At 37.1% G+C, this 25142-nt stretch overlaps 1 protein-coding gene across 3 annotated transcripts in view; it reads right to left on the bottom strand.

The window, feature by feature from the left end:
* NPFFR2 (neuropeptide FF receptor 2) overlaps window positions 1-25142 on the bottom strand; it is a 306596-nt gene that overhangs the window by 10404 nt on the left and 271050 nt on the right. For all 3 annotated transcript variants that reach the window (XM_081063838.1, XM_081063837.1, XM_081063836.1), the window contains one exon: window positions 3545-3879. In XM_081063838.1, coding sequence (XP_080919964.1) covers window positions 3545-3872 — 328 coding nt within the window. In that variant the 5' untranslated portion in view covers window positions 3873-3879. The remainder of the gene's footprint in view (window positions 1-3544; window positions 3880-25142) is intronic.

The following is a 25142-nucleotide window of genomic DNA, read 5'->3' as shown; positions in this document are numbered from 1 at the left end:
ACGTTCACAAATTGTCAGACCTTCATATAACACATTTTATGCATGAAACATGTGCATAATAGTATAAGAAAAATACAGAATATAAAAATAGCTCAAAGAATGTAACATACAATAATAGAAATTAATTCATCATAAAGTCTGGAAAAGAAAGTTAAGAAAATCTTTGAAAGTATAATAAGAAACAGAAAAATAGAAGAAAAAAGATGAAAAAAGGGGGATAAGGGCAACTCAAAATCTCCAACATCTGGTTAATGTAAGTTGAAGAAAGGAAAACAGAAACAAACTCTGTAAGAAAATTCCCCAGGATTACAGCGCATTCATATTTTTATTCAAAAAACCTAACAAATGAAAATAAAAACACACTTGAAGGCATAAATGCCTGAAATTTAGAACACGGGATAAATAGAAGCCCTAAGAGCTTAAGACAAAAGTAGAAATTTTGTCTTAAGACAAAATAGAAATCATGAGTAAAAGAAGCAAGAGTCAAATGACATTAGATTTTTCAGCAGTAATACCTGGCTTCTCAGTAGTAATAATAGCGCAATCTCTTCAAATATTTTGAGGGGAAAAAATGTCTAGCCTAGAATACTTTATACAGCTAATTAATGAAGTGTGAGAGCAGAATAAATATATTTGCAGACCTGCAAGACCTCAAACATTTTCATATCAATACACTTTCACTGGAAACTAACAGAAATAAACTAAGAAAAAAGAAATGTCATCCAGAAAACAGGGAATTGAGAGAGGCGAAGAGATTGTTGGGATTTCAGTGAAGTGACATCCCAGAGTAGTAGTTGAGCTCCCTGCCTGGAGAGCACTGTGTCTGGATGGGAAGAGGACGACTGAGAGCACTCTCCAGGAATAATATGTAATTTACAGGTTACCTGTTATGTTTGAAGGTATTGACAAGAAATCAACACTACTGGAAGACAATATGAGGACACATTACTGATAGGTACACAGCCAAAACTAAGCAAATGAAAATATGATGCCCTTATTAAATCCAAGAAATCAAAACCAAAAAAAAAAACATTTTATAAAAGAAAAATTGCTATCATAGCACTCTTCTTGGCTCAGCCGGGATAAGATACATGTAATAAAAGAATGTATGAGATCTGACAATTAAGTTCACGAACTTGTTGCAATGATCTTGCTAACATTTTTTTGATATCAGAGAGATGAATTTATACCAACTGGACAAACAGTTAACCAAGTTTACTACTTGGAAGTGCTATAAAGGTTGCATGAAAAAGTTAGACTATTTGAACCTTTCTCCAACGATTCATGACTCTTGCACTATGACAATGTACCAGTTCACACGGCACTGTCTGTGAGGGAGTTTTTAGCCAGTAAACAAATAACCATATTGGAACACCCTCTCTACTCACCTGATCTGGCCCCCAATGACTTCTTTCACCTGAAGATAAAGGAAATATTGAAAGGGAGACATTTTGGTGACATTCAGGACATCAGGGGTAATACGATGACAGCTCTGATGGCCATTTCAGAAAAAGAACTCCAAAATTGCTTTGAAGGGTCGACTAGGAGCCTGGCGTCAGTGCATAGCTTCCCAAGGGGAGAACTTCGAAGGGGACCGTAGTGATTGATATTCAGCAGTGAGGTATGTAGCACTTTTTCTAGAATGAGTTCACAAACTTAATTGTCTGGCCTCGTACACACCTGTATTTTGATTTAACCAAAAATTATATCATTATATTGAGAGAATAGAGGAGGTAGAGAGTGTGAACATATATTTGTGTGAATGTGTATTTGTGGTTCTGTATAAATGTGTGTGATTGCATTTATACAGAATTTCAGTCAATCTTGTTGTTTTCTCAACTTCACATTCAATAGTATCTGACATTCAGTTTCTATGGATTTACGTTCTCTTGTCCTAGTGCTGTCGTTTCAGTGGAGTGTGGTGTGGAAAACTACCTCCTGTGGTAAAAGAGGATTATGAAAACTAAATTACATCTCTACAGTTCAAAGGTAATACATTATAATGAAAACATGTTACTTAGAAATATGATAGTGATTACCAAACAAACAAACAAAAAAAGGCAAAGAATGCTGAACATGGCTGCCTCCTGAGAATGGAAATCAAAGATAACGAAGGGTAATGTATATGAAAAATTTTTAATGATAATTTAATTATAAATATTTGCATGGGAAATGTTGAGAACATTTCTTATTCGTGAAACAGGTTTCTTGAGAATGATAATGATGATTTTTATCAATTCTTTGACTTTCTTTTTTACCTAGCACAGTATTTTGAAAATGTACATCCTCAATAAATATTGTGTTTTTAATGATAAACATAACAAAGACACAGTGTCTTTGAGAACACGGTGATAAAATAGGCATTTTGAACTCTCCCTGGCTTCCACTCCAGACAAAGGAAGGAAACAGGTAAATTTTATAGAGAAACCTCTTATTCTTCTGTAAATTGATGTTGAGTGCTATAAAAGATAAGAATTATGGCATGGCTCATGCTGCTCTAAATATTTTTGGTATGTTGCTATTGTTTTATTTTTTTGTTATAGATTTGGAATATGAATATTTGAGTACTATTCATTAATATAAAAAAATATTTCTTAAGCAGGTCCTATGTAACAAAACTACTGGGAGCTGGAGACACACTGTTCTTGCAGTTTCAGAGTACACAACGTAGTGCAAAAGAAGAAGTAATATGGGCCCAAAAATACTCTATGATAGTTAACCAGTCATTACTTATTATTGCATATGTAAGTTACCACTGATGAAACTACCACTTTTTGAGACATCATTGGGCCTGCTGCTCCATCTTCCATCAAAAACTGTTGTAAATCTCCCCAGTTAACTACAACAGGACCTAAATATTTATTTATGTTAGATTGAAGACACTGCATCAGTTGAATCCAAACTTCCTAGTTCCTTGAACTTTACAATCCATAATATCTTCAGTAATATTTCTACCATATCATGTGTGTTCTGAACTGCATTAAGCAAATTCATAGTCTTTGGTAATACATATTAGATCCCCTTCACTGATGACCTTCAGTGAACACTATAAAAATAACAGCATCCACTCCTCCTCTCTGTCACTGCTTTATTTTTCTCCATAATTCTTTTTATTCTCTGACCTCTTATATACAGAGGATGCCAAAAAAATGTATACACATTTTAAGAGAGGAAAAAACTATTAAAATTGTAATATTCAATACATACCAATAACAAAAGATGAATGTAAGTCACACTTGACTTCTTCAATTACAAGAGGTGCTCAAAGTGGTTACCATCAGCATCCAGACACTTCTGATCACGGCAAACTACTGTTTGAGCAATATTGACCAAAGTGTCCACTTACATATATTTTTTTTTGCACCCCCAGTATTAGTTTATAGTCTTTCTCCTCCTTTAGACTATAGTCCTCATGAGGACAGTTACCTGGAGCAGATCTTTAAACTTCATAAAAACTTGTGAATGAATGGACGACCCTGCCATGGCTACAGGGAGATGGGACAGGTTCTCATATTATCTTTGCACTGCACACAAGTCAACATACCTGCTATAATGTTGTCTAGCAGCGTGATAGGCATACAGAATATGCCAACTAGTAAATCACTTATTGCCAGGTTCAAGATGAAGAGATTAGTGACTGTGTGCATGTGTTTGTTCCTCATTACAATAAAGCAAACCACTGTATTTCCCACCATGCACAGGAAGAAGATCAGAAAGTAGGAAATAATGAAGATTGCTGCCACTTGAGCCTGGTGAAGATAGTAGTTCACATAGGTAATATTGATATTTGAGTACAGATGATGCTTTGTGTCATTGACCCTCCAACTGTGATGCCAGTTTTCTGAAGAATTTGAGTTCCAATTCTCATTCATTATGGACCTGAACAAAGGAGAGGCAGAGAAGAAAAAGCACAATTAGAAACCAGTCGAATGTCAATTCTATGCCTGAGTTTAAGAGAGGTACTTTTAAAAAGCTATATAATTTTGATGGGCCTTCTATAATAATTCATCAGCTTTGCATGGAAGTGAGCTATAAATAAAACATTCAAATTATTAGGATTATTAAACAAGAGCATTTGAAAGTTCCACTTTGTCCCATAAGTAACACTTATTCTATTTTATTTCAATATACTCTGTATTTCACCTCTTTATAATACCTTCTATCCCTTTGCAAAGTTTCAAGGGAAAGTTTAGAAGAGAAACCTTCCAAAACTCCCCTCCTTATGACTCCAAATACCATAACCTGCCCAAACCTACTTGTTCTTTGAAGGCTAACTCACATGTCTCTAGCTTTCCTGATAATTTGACAAGATGAGGTGTCTACTTCTTCAAAACTCCCATTGAAATAAGCTTCTTGAATTTTCCTTATTCTGCTTTGACTCAATTAATTGAATATTTTTTTATACACTTCTGTATGGAAACATAGACACCATACTGTGAATTTCTTAAAATAGGTCTAGACTACTTGTCTTGGTTTCACTGAGCATAATTCCATTCATGTAGTATATATGCATTCAATAGATATTTTTATTTAAAATCTTTATATCTTAACATAGACATTTCAACCCACTCTGTATGTCAGAGGTTCCCAACACTGTCAGGTATGACTTACCAGGACTTACTAGGACACCGCACTACCAGGACACATTGAAAGCTAAATGTTTATGATAGCAAAAGGCTATAAAACAAAATCAGCAAATAAAAGGCACACAAAGTAAAATCTTCAGGAAACCAGGCACAAGCTTTCAAGAATCCTCTCAGTGGAGTCATGCAGGACATGCTTAATTCTTCCAGCAATGAGTTTGACAACATATGTGAAGTGTTGTCCACCAGGGAAGCTGATTAGAGATTCAATGCTCAAGGTTCTTAATTAGAGAGTGGTCACGTGGGCACCTTCTTCCTAGCACATATCAGAATTCCAGATGGAAAGTAGGTGTTCGGCATGGTTATGTTGTTTGTATACACAGATTAGACATGGTGAGTCACTCTCATCATGTAAAGAAACTTTATATCAACATAGGGGACTGTTTATGATTTAGTTTCTGTGGTCTCCTTGTCTGGCTGCCTCACAAATAAACACTTTTCTCTGTGAAAAACCTCTTGCCTCAGATTTTGGCTTCCCTGTGTACAACCAGCAATGAGTCCACAGACCCGGTTCGGTAACATTACTTTTGTGGGCAGTTTCCTGGGCTCTTCAGGGACACTAATCTATTGCTGTGGAGTTCTAATTTACTTGTCTTCATATGAGGAAATTCATCTCTGGCTGCTGCTGGCTCTTTCATCAGCCTAGAAACTAACGAAGGGCCAACTTTGCAAGTGGGCTTTTCTAAAGATAGCACCTCAGGACTGCTTAACTCTTTTCTTCATACCTTGTAAATTGGTTGGGCAAAAGACAATATGTGGGCTTTAATGAAAATGAATTTGATGAGCTCCCATATTCCAACAAAAGAACCACACCGATGCCGATGGACAGCCGGAAAGGAATTTCTTCTAATCTTTGTACACAAACTCAGTCCTTGTGGACAGTATTCAGAAGCTAGGGGTGCCTAATAATTTGCACTTGGCCTGGCACCTTAATCTAACCCAATCAGAAGTTAACAAAACAATGTCTTATAAGATTTACTATCTCACTCCCTCCCTCTTAAAAGCTTTTTCCTCACCCATTTCGGGGAGACCGATCTGAGCCTTATATCTGAGCCTTATCTCTGGTCTCCTTGTCTGGCTGCCTCACAAATAAACCCTTTTCTCTGTGAAAAACTTCTTGCCTCAGACTCGGCTTCCCTGTGTATGACGGGCAATGAGCCCACAGACCCGGTTCAGTAACACTATTTTTGTGAGCACATTCCTGGGCTCTTCAGACCCACTAAACTATTGCTGTGGATCTTTCATCTACTTCTCTTCATGTGAGGAAATTCATCTCTGGCTGCTCCTGGCTCTTTCCTCAGCCTTAAAAAATCCTACAGTTCACTCTGCTGTAAAGCATCAGTTAATCCTCACTCAAATGAGTCAATCGTCCCTGGCCCACAGTTCATACTCGTGCATCTTCTGTCTGGAAAGACTCTAGGAGTGTAAGTTGGCAAATGCCACCAACTCTCTGTTGCTCCACTATCAGAGAAACAAACCATCCAGCCAGGTCTGGGCACTTTAGATGTCTTGAGTATAAGGCAGAGACAAGTCCACTATATTCTCCAAAATGTTAGGTACATATATTAAACTCTGCATGTCTCCTTTAGTTCCTTTTCTAAGCGTGAGTTGAGGGGCAAGCACTCCCCCACCCCAAGACCCTTCTCTCTCAATCCTCTTCTAATTTCTAATTCTGGGCCTTTTAATTTCCTCAGCCTTATGATAAATGTTCCTTGGTACCCTTTTTTACAAGTTTGTGTGGTGGCCCTACATAATTGTCTTGGGGTTTTTCTGAAAATAAAACCAAATTAGTTCAAATCTAACATTCTATTACATAATTATCAGAAGGAAAAACCCCAAAGGCCTGAGGATCCGGGAATATCCTAGCAAGTGAATGTTATGTTATTCAAAAGTTTCAAAATTAGAATTGTACTAAAAAAAGTTTTATTCTTCTTGTCAATTCAGAATACATTGTAAGGACTTCTTGTAAATGGTGGAGTAAGCAAATGTTGTACACGTCTCCTCCTACAACCATATCAAAATTACAACTAAATTATAGAACCACCATCATTGAAAACCATATGAAGAGTAGATAAACAAAAGTCCTATAACTAAGGATACAAAGAAGATGTCATCATGAGACAGGCGGGAGGGTTAGAGTTGTGGCACAAGCAAGTCCCACATCCACAATGTGGCAATTAAAAATCAGGAGGGATATCTTAACTGCAGAACACCCCCCCCCCTCCCGAGGATTGAAGGGTCCCAGTCCTAAATTGAGATCTCAAGGCCAAGGCATCAGTGCTGGGAAAAGGCATCCCCATATCATCTGGCTGTAAAAACCAGTAGGGAATGCATCCGAATGAGATGGAATGCTGCTGGAGTCCCAGGCATTCCTCTAGAGAGGCTCCTGCATGAACTAACTCACTGACAAATTCACTGGCTCGCAAATTCACTCACTCTGCATTCCAGTGCAGGGTCAGCAGCTCTAAAAGCTCCTAAGACATACAGGGAGGAACTGGATTGAATAGCTTCAGGGCGAGAGCTGGAGGGACAATTCCCTCTAGGGATGGAAGTGCTGGCAGGTGCCATTTCTGCTTTGTTGAGCTTTTCTCCAACCCAGCCAGTAGACATAGGCAGGCACAAATTGGAGCTCTCCATTAACCTGGTTAACACCGTTTGCCCAGCTGTGGTGATTCCCTGAGACTCCATCCCACCCACGTCTTATGCCTAGCCCAAAAGACTTCCAGAAGCTTTTCCACACAAGTAGACATCCTCAGCTCATGCTGTGGACTTTCCCAAAATATCTCAAAGGTCCAAAAAATCCAAACAAGCAGTAGCTAGCCTCAATGTGTCCTGTACCTCTTTCTAAGCAACTCACAGCCAAGCAAAAGTGCAACTGGTATCAACTTGCATTGTAACTCCCATAAGGTGAACCAAACTAAATCTGGCATAAGCTACATCCAGTGTTGGTTTGCAACATAACTTCAATTAAGCAGCCACATGCCTGGCACAAGTTGTGGCTGGCCTCAGCTCACATCGTGCTGTCCACCAAAGTATCCCAAGCCTGGCACTAGTGACAGCTGGCCTCAGTTCACAGCATAGCCTTCCCTGAGTGCCTTCAAGCCCAGCACAAGTGGCAATCAGCCACAGAGAATTTTGTAGCTCTTACCTGGCAGACTCAAGCTAGGCACAAATGGCAGCTGACATTGGTCTGCACTGGAGCCCCTCCTAAGAGGTTCCAGAACCAACACACTTGGTGGGTGGTTTCAGTCCACACCAGAACACCACCCAACCAGCTGCACAAATGACACCCTAATGGGCAGACTCAGCTGGCACCACAACCCTGTTAAAGTGACTTCTACTTCACAGGGTCAGCTCCCATATAACAAATTGTCCACTGCAGTCAAGGTTAGCTTTCACAGCCAGTCAGACTAAAGGTCAATCCCACCCACTGATGTGCCAACAGCAATCAAAGGTCAACTACAGCATCAGGGCACACACGGGACAACCCTGGAGCACCTTGCTCAGGTAAACAGGGATACTGTGTCACTGGATTTCACAGGACACCTATTACACAAGGCCACTTATGGAAGATGCACCAGATCTACCTAACACATAGAAACAAACACAGGATGTCCACCAAAATGAGGAGAAAAATAAACAGGTTCCAAATGAAAGAATGACAAAATTCCATAAAAAGAACTAAACAAAATGGAGACAAGTAATCTACCCAGAACAGAGTTCAAAACACTGGTTATAAGGATGCTCAATGAAATTAAGGGAAGAACAGATGAACTCACTGAGAACCTCAACAAAGGCATAGAAATCATAAAAAAAGAACCAGTCAGATATAAAAAATGCAATAACTGCAATGAAAAATATAATAGATGGACTCAAAAACAGGTTAGATGAAGTAGAAGACTGAAGCAGCAATCTGGAAGACAAGATAACAGGAAATACCCAATGAGAAAAGAAAAAAAAATATGTAATAAAAAAATGAGAATAATTTAAGAGACCTATGGGACAACATCAAGTGTACCAATATTCACATCACAGGGTCCCAGAAGGAGGAGAGAGAGAGCAAGGAATTGAAAACATATCTGAAGAAATATGATGGAAAGCTTCCTTAACCTGACAAAGGAAATAGACATACAAGTCCAGAAAGTGCAGAGTCCCAAAAAAGATAAACCCAGAGGCCCACACCCAAACACATAATTAAAATGTCAAAGGTTAAAGCAAAGAGAGTATCTTAAAAGTAGCAAGAAAAAAAAGTGGTTAATTATGTACAAGGGAGCTCTCATAAGACCATCAGCTAATTTCTCAACAGGAACTTTGCAGGTCAGAAAAAATTGGTACAAAATAGTCAAAGTGATGAAAAGCAAGGAACTACAACCAAGATTAATCTACCCAGCAAGACAATCATTTAGAATTGAAGGAGAGTTAAAGAGTTTCTCAGACAAGAAAAAGTTAAACCAGTATTACAAGAAATCTTAAAGGGACTTCTTTAAGTAGAAAATAAAAAAAATAAAAAATAAAGGAAAGATAAAAAATCTCATTGACAAAGACAAACAGTAAAAGCAGTGGGCCAGCCAACTATAAAGGTAGTACAAAGGTGAAAAGGCAAAAGTATAAAGATCATGTGTAATTACAATAAATCAAAGGATACACACAAACACATACAAAATAAGCAAAAAATAATGAAAAAGATATAAATGTGGAGGTGGTGAGTAAAAATTATAGTAATTTTAGAATGTGTTCAAACTTATGTGACCATCAACTTAAAATAGATTGTTACAAACATAGCTCGGTGTTTAGGAAGCAAATGATAACCACAAACCAAAAATCTACAAGAGATATACAAACAATAAAGAGAAATGAATCCAAACATGAAAAATGTAGAAAGTCATTCACATACAAGAGAGGAGAGCAAGAGATTAAGAAAGGAACAGAGAAGAACTACAAAACAATTAGAAAACAATTAATAAAATGGTAATAACTACATAGCTATCAATAATTACTTTAAATGTAAGTGGACCTAATGCTCCAATCAAAAGACATAGGGTTGGGCAGGCCCGGTGGCTCAGGTGATTAGAGCTCCATGCTCCTGCCGGTTTGATTCCCACATGGGCCAGTGGGCTCTCAACCACAAGGTTGCCAGTTCAATTCCTCGAGTCCCGCAAGGGATGATGGGCAATGCCCCCTGCAACTAAGATTGAACACGGCACCTTGAGCTGAGCTTCCACTGAGCTCCCAAATGGCTCAGTTGGTTGGAGCGCATCCTCTCAACCACAAGGTTGCCAGTTCAATTCTTGGAGTTCTGCAAGGGATGGTGGACAGCACCGCCTGCAACTGAGCTGCCACTGAGCTCCTAGATGGCTCAGTTGGTTGGAATGCATCCTCTCAACCACAAGGTTGCCAGTTCAACTCCCACAAGGGATGGTAGGCTGTGCCCCCTGCAACTAACAACGGCAACTGGACCTGGAGCTGAGCTGTGCCCTCCACAACTAAGACTGAAAGGACAACAACTTGAAGCTGAACGGCACCCTCCACAACTATAATTGAAAGGAAAACAACTTGACTTGGAAAAAAGTCCTGGAAGTACACACTGTTCTCTAATAAAGTCCTGTTCCCCTTCCCCAATAAAATCTTTAAAAAAAAAAAAAAGGGCCGGCCCGGTGGCTCAGGAGGTTAGAGCTCCGTGCTCCTAACTCCGAAGGCTGCTGGTTCGATTCCCACATGGGCCAGTGGGCTCTCAACCACAAGGTTGCCAGTTCAATTCCTCAAGTCCCGCAAGGAATGGTGGGCTGGCTCCCTGCAACTAAGATTGAACATGGCACGTTGAGCTGAGCTGCGGCTGAGCTCCCGAATGGCTCAGTTGGTTGGAGCGCATCCTCTCAACCTTGTGTTTTCAGTTCGACTCCTGCAAGGGATGGTAGGCTGTGCCCCATGCAAATAGCAATGGCAACTGGACCTGGAGCTAAGCTGCGCCCTCCAAAACTAAGACTAAAAGGACAACAACTTGAAGCTGAACAGCACCCTCCACAACTAAGACTGAAAGGACAACAACTTGAAGCTGAATGGAACCCTCCACAACTAAGGTTGAAAGGAAACAACTTGACTTGGAAAAAAAAAAAAAAAGTCCTGAAAGTACACACTGTTCCCCAATCAAGTCCTGTTCCCCTTCAAAAAAAAAAAAAAAAAAAAAAAAAGACATAGGGTTGTTGAATGAATAAAAATCAAGACCCATAGATATGCTGCTTACAAGATACCCATTTCAAATCAAAAGACATGCATTAACTGAAAGTAAATGGATAAAGATATTTTATGCAAATAGAAATGAAAAGGGCATTTAATTTCCTAATGATAAAAGGAACAGTATAACTCTTGTAAATATCTTGCATTCAATGTTGGAGCACCTAAATATATATAAGCAAATATTGATAGACATAAAGGGAAAGATCAACAGTAATACAATAGTAGGGGAGTTTAACACCATATTGACATCAATGGATAGATCATCAAGACAGAAAATCAAAAAGGAAACTGCCCTTATGATACATTAGATCAGAAGAACTTAACTGATATTTTTAGGACATTTACCCCAAAAGCAGCAGAATATAATTTTCAAGTGCACATGGAACATTTTCCAGAATAGACCACATGTTAGGCCACATAACCAATACCAACAAATTTAAGAAGATTGAAATAACATCAAGAATCTCCTCCAATTACAATAGTATAAAACTAGAAATCAATTACAAGAAGAAAACTGGAAAAAAATCTAAGAAGTGGAGGCTAAATAACACACTACTAAACCCTGAATGGGTTAACAATAAGGTCAAAGAATAAATCAAAAGATACCCTAAGACAAATGAAAATAAAAACACAATGACCCATATCTGTGGGACACAGCAAAAGCACGTCTAAGAGGAAAATTTATAGAAATGTAGGCCACCTCAAATAACAAGAAAATATCTCAAATAAACAACTTTACCTTACACTTGAAGGGACTAAGAAAAAAAAAAAGAACAAACAAAGCCCAGAGTATAAGGAAGGATATAATAAAGATCAGAGTAGAAATAAATGAAATAGAGTAAAAATCCAATAGACAAGACAAATAAAATCAACATCTGGTTCTTTAAAAAGATAAACAAAATTGATAAACTTTTAGCCACACTTATCAAGAAAAAAAGAGAAAGGTCCCATGTAAATAAAACCAGAAATGAAAGAGGGGAAGTGACAAATCAACACCAGACAAATACAAAAGATTATAAGGACATACTATGAAAAATTATATGCCAACAAAGTGGACAATCTGGAAGAAATGGATAAATTCCAAGAAACTTACAATCTCCCAAGGTTGAATGGGGAAGAAAGAGAAAATATGAGCAGACTGATAACTGCTAATAAAATTGAATCAGTAATCAAAAAACTCCCAACAAACATAAGTTCAGGACCAGATGGCTTCATAGGAGAATTTTACCCAAACACTTAAAAAAATTAATACCTATCCTTCGCAAACTATTCCTGAAAATTGACGAGCAGGAAAAGCTTCTGCTCATTTCCCAAGACCACCATTACCACAAGAAAATTAGACAAATATACTAAAAAAAACAAACAAAAATTATAGGCCAATAACCCTGATGAACATAGAAAAATTTAACGAACAAATTTCAGCAGACCTCAACATAATAAAGACCGTATATGACAAACACACAGCTAACATACTTAATGGTGAAGAGCTGAAAGCTTATTTTTAAGACAAGGATAACCACTCTCACTACTTTTATTCAACATAGTATTGGAAGTCCTAGCCACAGCAATAAGACAAGAAAAGAAAATAAAAGGTATGCGAATTGGAAAGGAAGAAGTAAAACTCATTATTTGCAAATGACATGATACTATATAGAGAGAACCCTACAGGTTCCACCAAAAAACTATGGAACTAATAAATGAATTCAGTAAAGTAGCCGTATATAAAATTGATATTCAGGAGTCAGTTACATATTTATACACTGATAATAAACTGTCAGAAAGACAAATACTGTTTCCCGGAAAATAAGACCTAGCCAAACTGTCAGCTCTAATGCTCTTTTGGAGCAAACATTAATATAAGACCCAATCTTATTTTACTATAATATAAGACCTGGTCTTAAATAATATAATATAATAAAAGTGAAAACTATAAGTATTTGTTCATGTGAAGAAAGACCCTTTCAAAGAATGATTTTTTTTGTTGGAACTATTGATCTGCTACAAGATGTACAACAATTTATTTAACCTATTCACCTGGTGTTGGAAAACTAGAAAATTTTCAGCTTTTCTGATATTAAAGTAATATTTTGATGTTTTATTTTTATCACTTTTCTGCTCTTGACAAATATTATTTTCTACTAGAAAGTATATTGTGGTAAGTTTACAGGGTGAAAGATCATAACTAAAATTAGTGGGTTGATCACAAGCTGTAAGGTGTAAAAATGTCAAATCACTATATTGTACACCTGAAATTAATATAATGAAAATAAGTATACCACTATACTTAAAAGAAACAAAAAATAAAACAGAATAAATTTTTGAAAAATTTTAAAAATAAAAAGGAAAGTAGGTCTTGATTTACATTTATTCCAGCGTGCTTAAAAGTGCTTGTTCTTTCTGTCTTGCCAATACTAGGCACTAGTATTCCCACCACTTCTTTTTAAAATCTTTTCCAATTTAGTGTCTTAAAAATAGTTAACTTCTTATTTAAATGTAAATTTCTTTAAATATTAATGGAGTTGAACTTCTGTTCCATATTTTTAGAATTTATTTTTTTAAGTGAATTGTTCATTTCCTTTGTCTTTCTTTATATGGAAGTGTTCATTTTTTGGTCGTTGTTAATGGCATATAAATGCTTTCTTATGAGGGATTTTACCTTTGTTATATATGTTTCATATATTATTTCCAGGTATCAATTTTCAGTTTAATTCTTAGTGTTGTTAGGTCAAAAATATTCACGCATTTGTGTCGTAAAATCTACCGTAGTATTTCTTTGTTTCCTCTAAAATATTTTTTTTCTGGAAGCACATAAGTATTAATTCACATTTATTTTATATTATTTAAAATATTTTCTATGTTTTATAATTTAAATTACATATCTATTCTGTTATTCAAAAAAGCCCTTTAAAATGAAAATGGTATTATCTCACTTCTGAATTTTAACTAAATTTCCTTCATATCATGATTTAGCGCTACATGAATGCATGCGCTCCACTGCATCCTTCAGAAATTGGACTGCTTTCTGTTTACTTTCTGAACACTTACATTTACTTGTCCAAGTACACACACACACACACACACACACACACACACATTTGGTCTGACAATTAAGGTCGAAAAACCATCCTAGAAAAAGTGCTACATACCTCACTGCTCAATATCACTACAGTCACCTTCGAGGTACTCCCCTTGGGAAGCTATACACTGACACCAGTGCCTAGTCCACTCTTCAAAGTAATTTTGGAACTCTTTTCTGGAATGGCCATCAGAGTTCTCGTCATATCACTCTTGATGTCCAGAATGTTATCAAAATGTTTTCCTTTCAGTATTTCCTTTATTTTCAGGTAAAGAAAGAAGTCACTGGGGGCTAGATCAGGTGAGTAGGGAGGGTATTCTAATTCAGTTATTTGTTTACTGGCTAAAAACTCCTTCACACATGGTGCCGTGTGAGCTGGTGCAATGTCATGATGCAAGAGCCATAAATTGTTGGTGAAAAGTTCAGGTCGTCTAACACGATTTAATATAGTAACAGGCCTAAAATAAACTGTCTTCTTGCCAGTAGTTTTCTAACACTTAGGAAATTTCTAAATTCAACAATACTTTCAATTTTCTGTTCTTTGATGAGTTCAATTATAACATGTGTTCAGATGACATATCTTACTATATAATTTTCAAATAAATTCAAGAAATTATATTAATAGAAAACCTTCTTGCCAAAACTCAATCTGCTAATGATAGGCAAAGGAAAAAAATATAAGCAAAACTTCCTATACTTTCTTTGTCTGAAAATGATTTAAGTCCTCAAGTTAGAAATAAAATTTATTATTCTCATCAGAAAGACAGAAATGTGTTACTAATAACTAAAATTTTATTGAGTTACACATTAGCTACTTTCCATTTGTTATTTCATTTAATCATTACAGCAACTCTGAAATTAATGTAGTATTGTCCCTATTTTATAAATAAAAGAGTGAAAGTTAGGAAGATTAAGTAACATATATTGTCATATAGAAATTAAGCAACAGAACCAAAATTTGAATTCAAGTGTGTCTGAATCCAAATCTATACAGTTTTATTTATAATTCTTAAATTATTGACTCCATTCTTCAGTTGTTGACTAATCTTAGCCAGTTGTAAGCAGTTTCCTCATTTGTAAAATATGGAGACAAAATTCTATGTGCTTTATTCTATGTTTCCCTTGTAGTACTTCTTACAGTTATATTCAGAATGAAAAACTACTAATTTTTTGAGGCATAAAATATTGAATGTTAAAAATACATTCTCTGAGCAGCAGTAGAATTATCAAATTATACGTTAGATATCAAATTTATCAAATATGAAATTAGAATTTAAGCATAAATGACCTAAAATTATATTTGGGAATAAAAATATTTCAATATTTCTGAAGGCATAAATTCAAATATTAAGTCTGTGCTACGATCACTAATGTTAATTTATGTAATCAAACATTAGGTTATCAAAGATTACAACTGTGTTAGGATCACTGTTTATTTTTGTGTAGGCATGTGTCCATTTGTATGTTTTTGCTTGTGTGCCTCATATATACACAGAACATGTCTGTTCGCTAGGAAGAGTAGCATAAAAAGTTATTTCAATAAACCTTATTAAACTAATGAATTGAGGGTTTTTTGTTTTATTTTGTTTTGGTTTTTTGTTTTGTTTTGTTTGGTTTTGTTGAAAGAATAGTCCTATTGATGTTTCCTAAAAAGTAAGATAATGACAAGGTAAACTCTACTGCATGCCTCTTACTAAATCAATATTTAATAGATTCGTCATGCTGGTGCCAATACAATATTTATAAACAGCAATTTATCCAAAGGTGAATGGAATAAGAGCTCAGCAGTGCTAAGAGGTATGTGATCATTATGATATGCTTTCTCACCTCAAAAGATCTTTCTATATTTGTAGTTTAATAATACATGGAGAAAATATTTTGGAGTGTAGTGATAAGAATGAAATTGAAAGAATTGTACAGTAAACTATTCTTCTTTAAGTTGCCTGTACAAATTGTCTTAACACTTATTTTACTTGGCAACTTAGTTAAAGACAATACATTATGCTAATCAGTACAAGAAGGCATTTCTGAGCCCCCTGCATCTAGACAGAGTAATAAGATGAGTTTTGGCCAAATGAACATAACAAATGACAAATGTCTCTTCCAAACCACATTCTGAAAAGATTTTTGTGCTATTTCACGTTTTCTCTTTCTTTCATCCATTTTTGTAAGCAAGAACTCCAAGTCGGCTGAGACACATGATGGAAGAAGCACAGATCCCTGGGTAATGTTTTGGAGTAGTCACCCTGTAAAGTTGCTAGACCCACCTCAGATGTAAATGAATGAGAAATAAAATCCTATTGCAGTAAACCACTGAGAATTTAGGATTTACTTGTTACAAAAGCATATTTTACCCTACCTGAACTAATCAAATACCACAGTTATTTGCTTACTATACTATCCGTTGGGACAGGGCCAGTAGAACAGTAGAGCCAGGCTCTTGACCTCACGTGGAAAAGTACTGGCTGAGCTCATAACCCATGCATGGACACACCACCTGGACACTTGTTCCCCACTCCCCAACCCCCCATTATATAACCAGCTGGCGGTAAGCCACTTTTGTTCAGCATGCTGAAAAACTGTCGTGGCTGCTCCAGAGAGCACGGATGCTGTTTCCTGCGTCTGGACCAGCTGCCTGGAGAGTATACCTGTAGTATGAACCTTTTACCTACGGTTCCGTTGTCTTTTTTCAGCCTTACCGAATCCAAGAGCCTGCCGAGAGTCAAGCTCCTGCGTTCCACCATCTTATCTCTTTTTCTACATATTTAGCTACATATTTACAGTGCCTTATATATTATTTTTTTAAATTGATTCCATAGAATTCACAAAACATCCTGTAATTTTGATAATTGTTAAAAGGAAAATTCACCTATTCAATACACATTCATTGAGCTTTCACATATTAGCACTTAAAGCACTCTATTTGTCATCAGGAAAATGACAGTCTAGAAAGCAAAATACATATGTAAACAAATATATGAAACATAGGTTCTAGAGATAAATTTTAGAAGAAATTGTCGTTTCTGTCTGAAAGGCTAGAAATGGCTTCCAAGAAGACAAGCTGTTTGAGCCTAATGTTAAGGATATATTGGAGCTCATTCAGTGACATCACGGATCAAAAAGTGAAGGATTTGAAAAAAACATTGCTCACTTGGGGATTATATGTTATTCACAGTCCTCTACAGCTAAAAGGCCATTACATACCTTTAGGGGTATTTTGGTCTTTTCAGATGTAAGCTTTATCACCTTATGCTTGGATATGGTTTATATATGTGATTTTTCTTCTAGATGTGACAGTGATGATAAAATGTAAAATGTCAAAGAACAATTTTAATTTAAGAACCAGAAGCAGGATGAAAAGAAGAAATGCTTCTAAGTTAAAAGGTCTACAGTGAAGCCTTTATTATGAAGTCCATGCTTTATTACAAAAATGGCGAAGTTCGTCTGAAGATGACCGAATCACTACAAAAGTGAAAAGGGCCATTTGGAAAAAGCCTCAGAGTGAAGGAGAGAGGAAAACTATAAAAACACTGATCTTGAACTTTCTTGTTCACCCTGCTTATTCACTCTTTTTCTTTTTTAAAAAACATTTTATTTATTTATTTATTATTGTTATTATTTTTGTTTATCACTGATGATGAAATAAATAGTTCTTATCCAAAAGACTAATAAACCTTCTAGTATCTCCCCCAAAAACCAATGGTTACATCCTGGGTAGTTGGTGGATAACTTCTTAAATTATATAAATGTCTAACCACTATGCTGTACACCTGAAATTAACATAAAATATTGAATGTCAACTGTAATTGAAAAATTAAAATAGGGGGAAAGGTATACGGAAACAGAGGTCCAAATCTCCAGGTATAAAACACGTAAGGCATGGGGATGTAATGTACAGCAAAGTGAACACAGTCAATAATACTGTGATAGAGAGGTACAGTGTCAGATGGTTGCTGGACTTATGACAATCACTTCTTTAGGTCGTTAGGTATATAAACATTGAATAACTATGGTGTACACCTGAAACTAGTACAATACTTTATGTTAGCTATATTTTAATACAATTCTTTAAAAAAATAAAATAAAATAGCTCCAAATGATCTCTGCCTCCTCTTATATATGCCCTTGTATAATTTGCTCTCCTCCTTCTTTGAATGGGGGCTGAATCTAATGACTTGCTTTTAATGGATAGAATATGACAAACATCATGGAAGTCACTTCTGAGGTTAGGTTACAAAAGACTGTGACTCCAACTTGTTCACACTTTCAGGCTCTTCTTGCTTACTTGCCCTGATGAAGCAAGCTGACAAGTTGTGAGCTGCCCAGGGGGACTGCCATGCCCACAGCCCACAGGTAACCAGCTCTTCCTCACAACCATGTGAGTGAGCTTGGAAGTGGGTCTTTTCCCTTCCAGATGAGATTACAACCCTGCTATTTACCTTGACTGCAGTCTTGTCAGAGCTTGAGAGCAGAGGACACAGTTAAACCATGCCCAATTCCTGAGATAAATGTTGTTTTAAGTAACTAAGCTTTGGGTTAGATTGTCTGCAGCAATAGACAACTAATACACCATCTTGACTATCATATTTTATCTCCATCCTCTTCTGTCCCATAGCACCTGTGCTCGTGCAAGCTGTTACGCCGGGACTGAGCTTTCCCACTGTGACTCATGTATTCACATTTCCATACTTTTGCTATTCCTGTTTAGTACTGTCACCCCTTTTTTTCCTATCATGTAAACTATAAATTGAGACCCAGTCATTTATTTCCTCCTCTGGGACTCATTCTCTGATCATGTAGGCAAATTTTATTGCATACACACACACACACACACACACACACACACACTTTTATTCTGCATTTCATACAGACTGATAAATCATTTTCTTTGGTCATGACTATATCCTCAGCTCCTGGTAGAGTGACTGGCACATTATAGGTGAAAGATGTGATTTTCCTGAACTAACTTGAATTTCCTCTTTTCAAAGTTTTTTCCATGTCCTATTCACCCCAGCTGGAAAACTTCACTTGGTCCTGTGTTAAAGTGGGGTTACTCAGAAATAACCACTGTTGTCTGTTTCAAACAATACTGCAGGGTGCTTTTATTTTATGCCAACTAATACGTGTATTTTGTTCTGAAAACTTACACGTTGAATGCTTGAAACGCTTTCCACTCATAACATTATCCTCAGAGTATCTCCACACCCCCAAAGTACATTACAAAGTTTTTTCTTCAGTAGTTGTTTCAAAGCAATTTTCTAGACACTGACTTTTCTGTTTCATAGCAATAATAAAAGAGAAACTATTCATTTCTTCAAATGGCCTTGTTTGTTTTGACATGGGCAGCAACTAAGTGTAGAATGTAAAATGTAAGGCATGAATAAATTCTTCTGGCTTGTATTTGTGGTCTGCAGACTCTTGGAAGAATAAGACACACAACTATGCTTTTGGTTATGGAAGCTAATGTTCTGAATTTTCCCTAAATTATATTTTTTGAAAGCTTTGCATTGTACATTTAGGAAAAGAATCAAAGACATGGGAATGCCGCTTTACTGAATTTAGGAAACAAAAAAGCTTTTTGAATTTACATATGATTGTTACTCAGTTTTTTCAGTCTTTATGTCACTGTATATACTTACCTACTGCTACAGAAATGCTTTGTAACCAACAGCTATACAACCACAGAGGCCTATTTCTTTTTTTTCTCGCTCTAAAAGCTATTGGAAATTCTGCTAATCTGAACTGGGCTTGGAGGGGCTCACCCATACATCTTTGATCAGCTGTAGGCTGGTTTTGCTAATCTTGACTGGGCTTTCTCACATGTCTGAGACTTCTATTCGGACAACTGGGCTGAGACAGCTCTATACCATATGTCTCTGCAAGTGTCGTCCTCTAGTAGGCTAGCTGGGACCTGGGCATATTCTCAAAATAAAGGCAGAGGAGCACAGAGAGTCAAAGTCACAACCCACAAGTCCTGGAATACCACCACTTCCTGTTGACAAAAAATGCAGGTCACAAGCACAGCCTAGATTCAAGGGATAGGAGAAGTCTCCACCTCTATATGGGAGAATCTATAATTGCATATAGGAAGGAGCATAGAGATGGAGAGATAAAGAATTGTGACCCTTTTTTGCAGTCAATCTTTTATAGTAGGTCTACTTTTGAAGGGATTGATAACATTAAGAAATTATAAACTGAACTTGTGAAATGTTTAATTAACTGCATTGCAATCAATATTAGCTACTAGAGAAACATTCTAAAGAAATTAAGTTGTAAAATAATTCGCTTTTATTTTATTACTTTATAGGCAGGGAGCACACCTTTAGAGTTATTTTATTATTTAAGGATCCCTAAGATGACATTAATAAAACACAGAGTCAAGATGGTGTATTAGTGATCCTAACCAGACGAGAAAAAAAGGAAGTATGACAACATTATAATTTTTTCCTTGGCCTTCATGAAAAAGTTAAAATAATAAGTTACGTATATTACCCTGAGCCTGCAGGAAATAGAGCCTCCCTTACCTAAAGCAATGTTAATTAGGCTTAAACTAGCTGCTAGAATATATAGCCTTAAACATAGTGTATACCTGAAGAAGCAAAATTATTATGAGTCATCTGGGAAGTAACACCTAAACTAAAAAAAAAAAAAAAAAAAAAAAAAAAAATATCTCAGATCCCAAACAGTTCCAAACAAATCATCCAATGCCCAGTTTTTGTGTTTGGATTTTGACAAAACTGTATTACACATTTACAGATTTTAATAACAATGCCTTAATGCATTTAGCCTTACTATATACCAGTGATTGTTATTGTTATACATAGTTGACGTGCATGTATGCCTTCAAGGTAGGGAAATTATCTACATTTCTTGGCTGGCACAGCTGAGGCCCAGAGACATTAGATGGCCAGTCAAAAGTCACACAACTAGCAGCAGGTGGTGGAACCCAGATCTGAACCGAGGTAGTCTGCCTCATATTCTTAACCACTATGTCAGTTTGCTTGGTGATAGAGTACTACCATTCTCACTCTCTTCTACACTCTCCCTGTATCAAAATGGCTGGAAACCATGAAATGTGTTTTGCTCTAGGTCCTATCCAGCAATAAAGACAGTTACATGAGATTTGGAAGGTGGAGGAGAGGCACAAACCATATTTTGCTCTCCAGCAGTGACAGCTATATGATCTCCAGTAGATATAAAGTATTTTCCTAAGTGCCTCCAAGTACTCTCTAATTCGTGGGTTTGAGTGCTGCAGTCAGATAGAATCACTGTTTCTACATCTTCCTGAGTTTTCTAAAACCTGATGAAGAACTTCAGATCCAACAGAAGCTTTCCCAGATCACCGATCCTTCTGTACCTCCAATTCTTTTGTGAGTATATAATTCCCTGAATTAAAAGACTTCCTGCTATTGAAAGCCTCTTTGCCTGACAGAATCCAGACTGATACTGTATTGAGTACATAAATAAAGGAAATAGAAGCTCAAAAATGACAGTCAGGGATTGGTTATTTTACTTAGTTTGATTTAAAGCACTGATGACCTCACAAATGGAAAATGGAATACTTATAAGCCATGGAATGCAGTGCCAGAAAATGTTATTTAAGTGATCGCAGGAGTATGCATGGAATAAGGTGCCTATTGAAGGCAAGGTTTAGAATGGCCAAGCAGCTGCTGCGTTAGGGCTTCCTGGTGGGAATGATGATTACAAGACTGGCTTCTGACCTCATTGGGAAGACCTCTCAAATAATGACAAGGCCATGGCTTTAAATTCTCAGCTTGAGGTATCAATAGAGAAAAATAGTTGCCATTTTATATTTTTTTCAGAGGTTCTGAATTCAATATATTAGTTTAAGCAGATAGGACAAACATGTTTTCTTGGTTAAACTCAATGTTAGCTGACATTAATTAAATTACATTCTTTAATACACTTGTTATAATACTAAGGAGGGAATCTACCTCTTTGCGGTGCCATAGGAGGCCCAGGGAACTTTCCATTCAGCAAATAACTGAGAAATACATTGCTCGGGAAAGCACTAGCATCCTTGAAAAGTTCTTTAGTACGGATATACTCTAACGGCAGGGATGTGCGATGATTGGAAATACTGTTACTGAACTGGGCTTCCTGACTACAGTAGGTGTTAGGGGTGCTGGAGGGGCAGAGACCAATGGGCAGCACTTAACTGCCAGGCAAAAGTGAGTGTGCTTATCCTGATGGCAAGCATGTTTCAAAAAGGTAGCAAGAATTGTTGACCCACAAAGATCATTACAAAATGCTATTCACTTGAACTGAAGCAAGTCAACTTATTATTAAAGTCATACTTTAGGAATAAAGATTAGACACCTGCCTCAAGCCACTACAATGGGAAACATGGTCTCTCACCCAATTTTCAGACCAGAACTACTTCACAGACCTAAAGGCTCTTGAATAAATGGAAAGATGGATTCACATGATGAGGAAGCATCATCTTTTAATAATGGAAACTGCAGTTAATTATCAAGTTGATGATTCTCTGGGGAATAAAATAACCAGATCTTCTGGGATTTCTGGCAGTACTAATATGTAGGTTTCCAAGATGGCACTGTGGATCACAGGTTAGAGCAGAGGCATATAAATGTCAGGTCACAAGAGTATTTTAGCCTAAGTCTGTCTCAGAGTGGACCTGGTGGGTCTGCAAACACACCATGCCTCTTTTCTGCCCTCAGTTATTAAACATGACTTGAGTAGCTATACTTAGCAATTGGAAGAATCCCCTCTTTGGTTCCCTGATTCACAGGATTAGTACTATTAGTACTAGTAGGAAGAGCCAAGTTAAAGATCCTGTAACTTCTCCCCACAAGGATAATAAACCAAAGCTATTATCATTTCCTTCGAAGCACTGTAGACATTGGTGTCATCATGAAAAACTTCAAAAACACATAATTGCTAATTCTTTTTACATTCAAGTTTACTTATTTGTGGTATAAAGAAGACAGATAGCTTTTTTTTTTTTTAAAGATAAAAAGTGTTGGTGAGGATGTGGAGAGATTGGAATCCTTGCACACTGTTTTATGTATAATAAAATGGTGTGTGAGCTATAGAAAACAGTATAGAGATTCCACAAAAGATTAAGCATAGAACTACCATATGATCTAGCAATTACACTTCTGGGTTTATAGCCAAAGAACTGCAATCAGAATCTCAAAGAGATATCTGCACTCCCATGTTTGCTGCAGTACTCGTTTAAATAACTGAAATATAGAAACAACCCAAGTGTCCAGCAATGGATAAAAGGATAATAAATGTGGTATACACATACAATGGAATATTATTCAGCCTTTAAAAAGAAAGAAATCCTGCCATTTTTGACAACATGCAAACTTTGGGCAACTTGTTTTTCACTTCCCAGGCATTAAATTCCAGGTCTTATGTATGAAATTCACCAATAATGAGTGAGCTATAGCGAAAACCTAGGCCCCCACACTTGACCCTAAAATAAAAATAAAGCAGAACCCCAGGCCCCCCTTATTCACTAGTTATCTGTCTCTCTCTCTCTCTCTCTCTCTCTCTCTCTCTCTCTCTCTCTCTCTCTCCCCCCGCCTCTCCTCCCTCCCTCCCTCCCCTGACCTCTCTCTCTCACTCTCTCTCTCTCCCTCCCTACACCCCACCCCTTTGCTCTGGCTATGGCTGTCTTGCTGTCTCTCTCTTCTTCCCTCCCTCCTTCCCCCACAACCTCACTGTGTGCCCCCTAGCTTTCCTTTGTAGGCTCCAGGACCTGTAAGTAATAAACTTTTTTTCCTCAAGTTTTCTAGTGGGTATTGCTAAAGGGCATCTTGCAATCATAAGAATCACAAGGATCCATCCAGTTGTAATGTTGGCTTAGAAAGGGGAGATGTCTTTGGGACACTCACAGGGCCCAGATAAGTGTTCCCAGGTATTTCCAGCCATTAGACTTAGCCCTGCACAAAACAGTGATGTTTGGCACTAAGGTGTTAAGATGGCTATGACATCACTAGGCAATACAAATTTTCAGCTTCACTATAATCTCATGAGACAACTGTCATTATATATAGTCCACTGAGGCCGAGACACTCTTATGCTGCACAGGACTGTACAACCTATGCCTCTAGTTAACGTTACAGCACTGTGCACTTCAAAATTTGTTCAGAAGGTAGATCTCACATTAAGTGTTCTTACCACAGAATGAAAACAAAAGGGTGACACAGGAGAGTTAGCATGTCCCTAAGTAGACAGGGAGGTCCCTGGTAAAATAAACAAAGACAGTCATATCCTAAAACTTCAGGTTTTGAAATCACTGCTTTGTTCCAGGACATAATGTAACAAGGCCTTGAGGTAAATCATAAAAGTCATTTTGGTCTGATAAATGGAGCAGATCTGATAGATAAGAGTGCTAGATAAGAGACATTGCTAATTCCTTTAGGATGGGCAAGCAGAACAAACCTGATGACGAATTTCATTAGAAGGTGCCAATTCCTTTCTTCAAACAAGTTCCCTTCTTCAAACAGCTCCCCTTCCCCAAGCAGGCAAGGGGAGGTATAAAAGTAAGAGCTTTTGCCTCAGTCATGGGGCACCCCCCATTCGGGGCTCCCTCCCGCTCGGGAGCTGCAACCTCTTCTCCTGCCTCTAATAAACTCTTTTTAAAACTTTTGCCTCTCCTTGATCCGTGTTTCCATTCTTTGGCTTCACGAGACACGATCCCGGTCCACACTCAGAAACTACTAGCAGATCCAACATCACCTACATCAAGGGGACAGGAGAAACTTTGGGAGGTGTTGGATGTGTCTGTTACCTTGAGTGTGATAATGGAATCATGGGTATTTGCATGTGTCCCAACTCATCAGATTATACACAATAAATATGTGTATTTCCTTATATAGTGATTATACATAAACCAACACAGCGGTTAAAATTAAATTTTTTAAAGTGGGGGTAAAAAAGAAGCTCTTGGAGAATGACAGGATCTTACTGTAAATTTAAAACAGGTATGAATTCCATTGACTCTGCCTCTATTCCAGAACTACTGCTTTTGCAGGAGTAAATCAGCAGAGCCCCCTGGAACTTGGTATACAGATCCTTGTCTAAAAAAATATCTTTCTACATGTGAACTGTCAAAGACCACAAGAACTAGTTTGTCTTCACTCTGCAGAGACAATAGGGTATCTCCCTCACTTTACCTCGGGGCTATGTCAAAT

The sequence above is a fragment of the Rhinolophus hipposideros genome (assembly GCF_964194185.1).
Source record: "Rhinolophus hipposideros genome assembly, chromosome: 1".
Lineage (NCBI taxonomy): Eukaryota > Metazoa > Chordata > Mammalia > Chiroptera > Rhinolophidae > Rhinolophus > Rhinolophus hipposideros.
The sequence above is the reverse complement of the archived record's forward strand: the minus strand, read 5'-3'. Positions and strand labels throughout refer to the sequence as shown.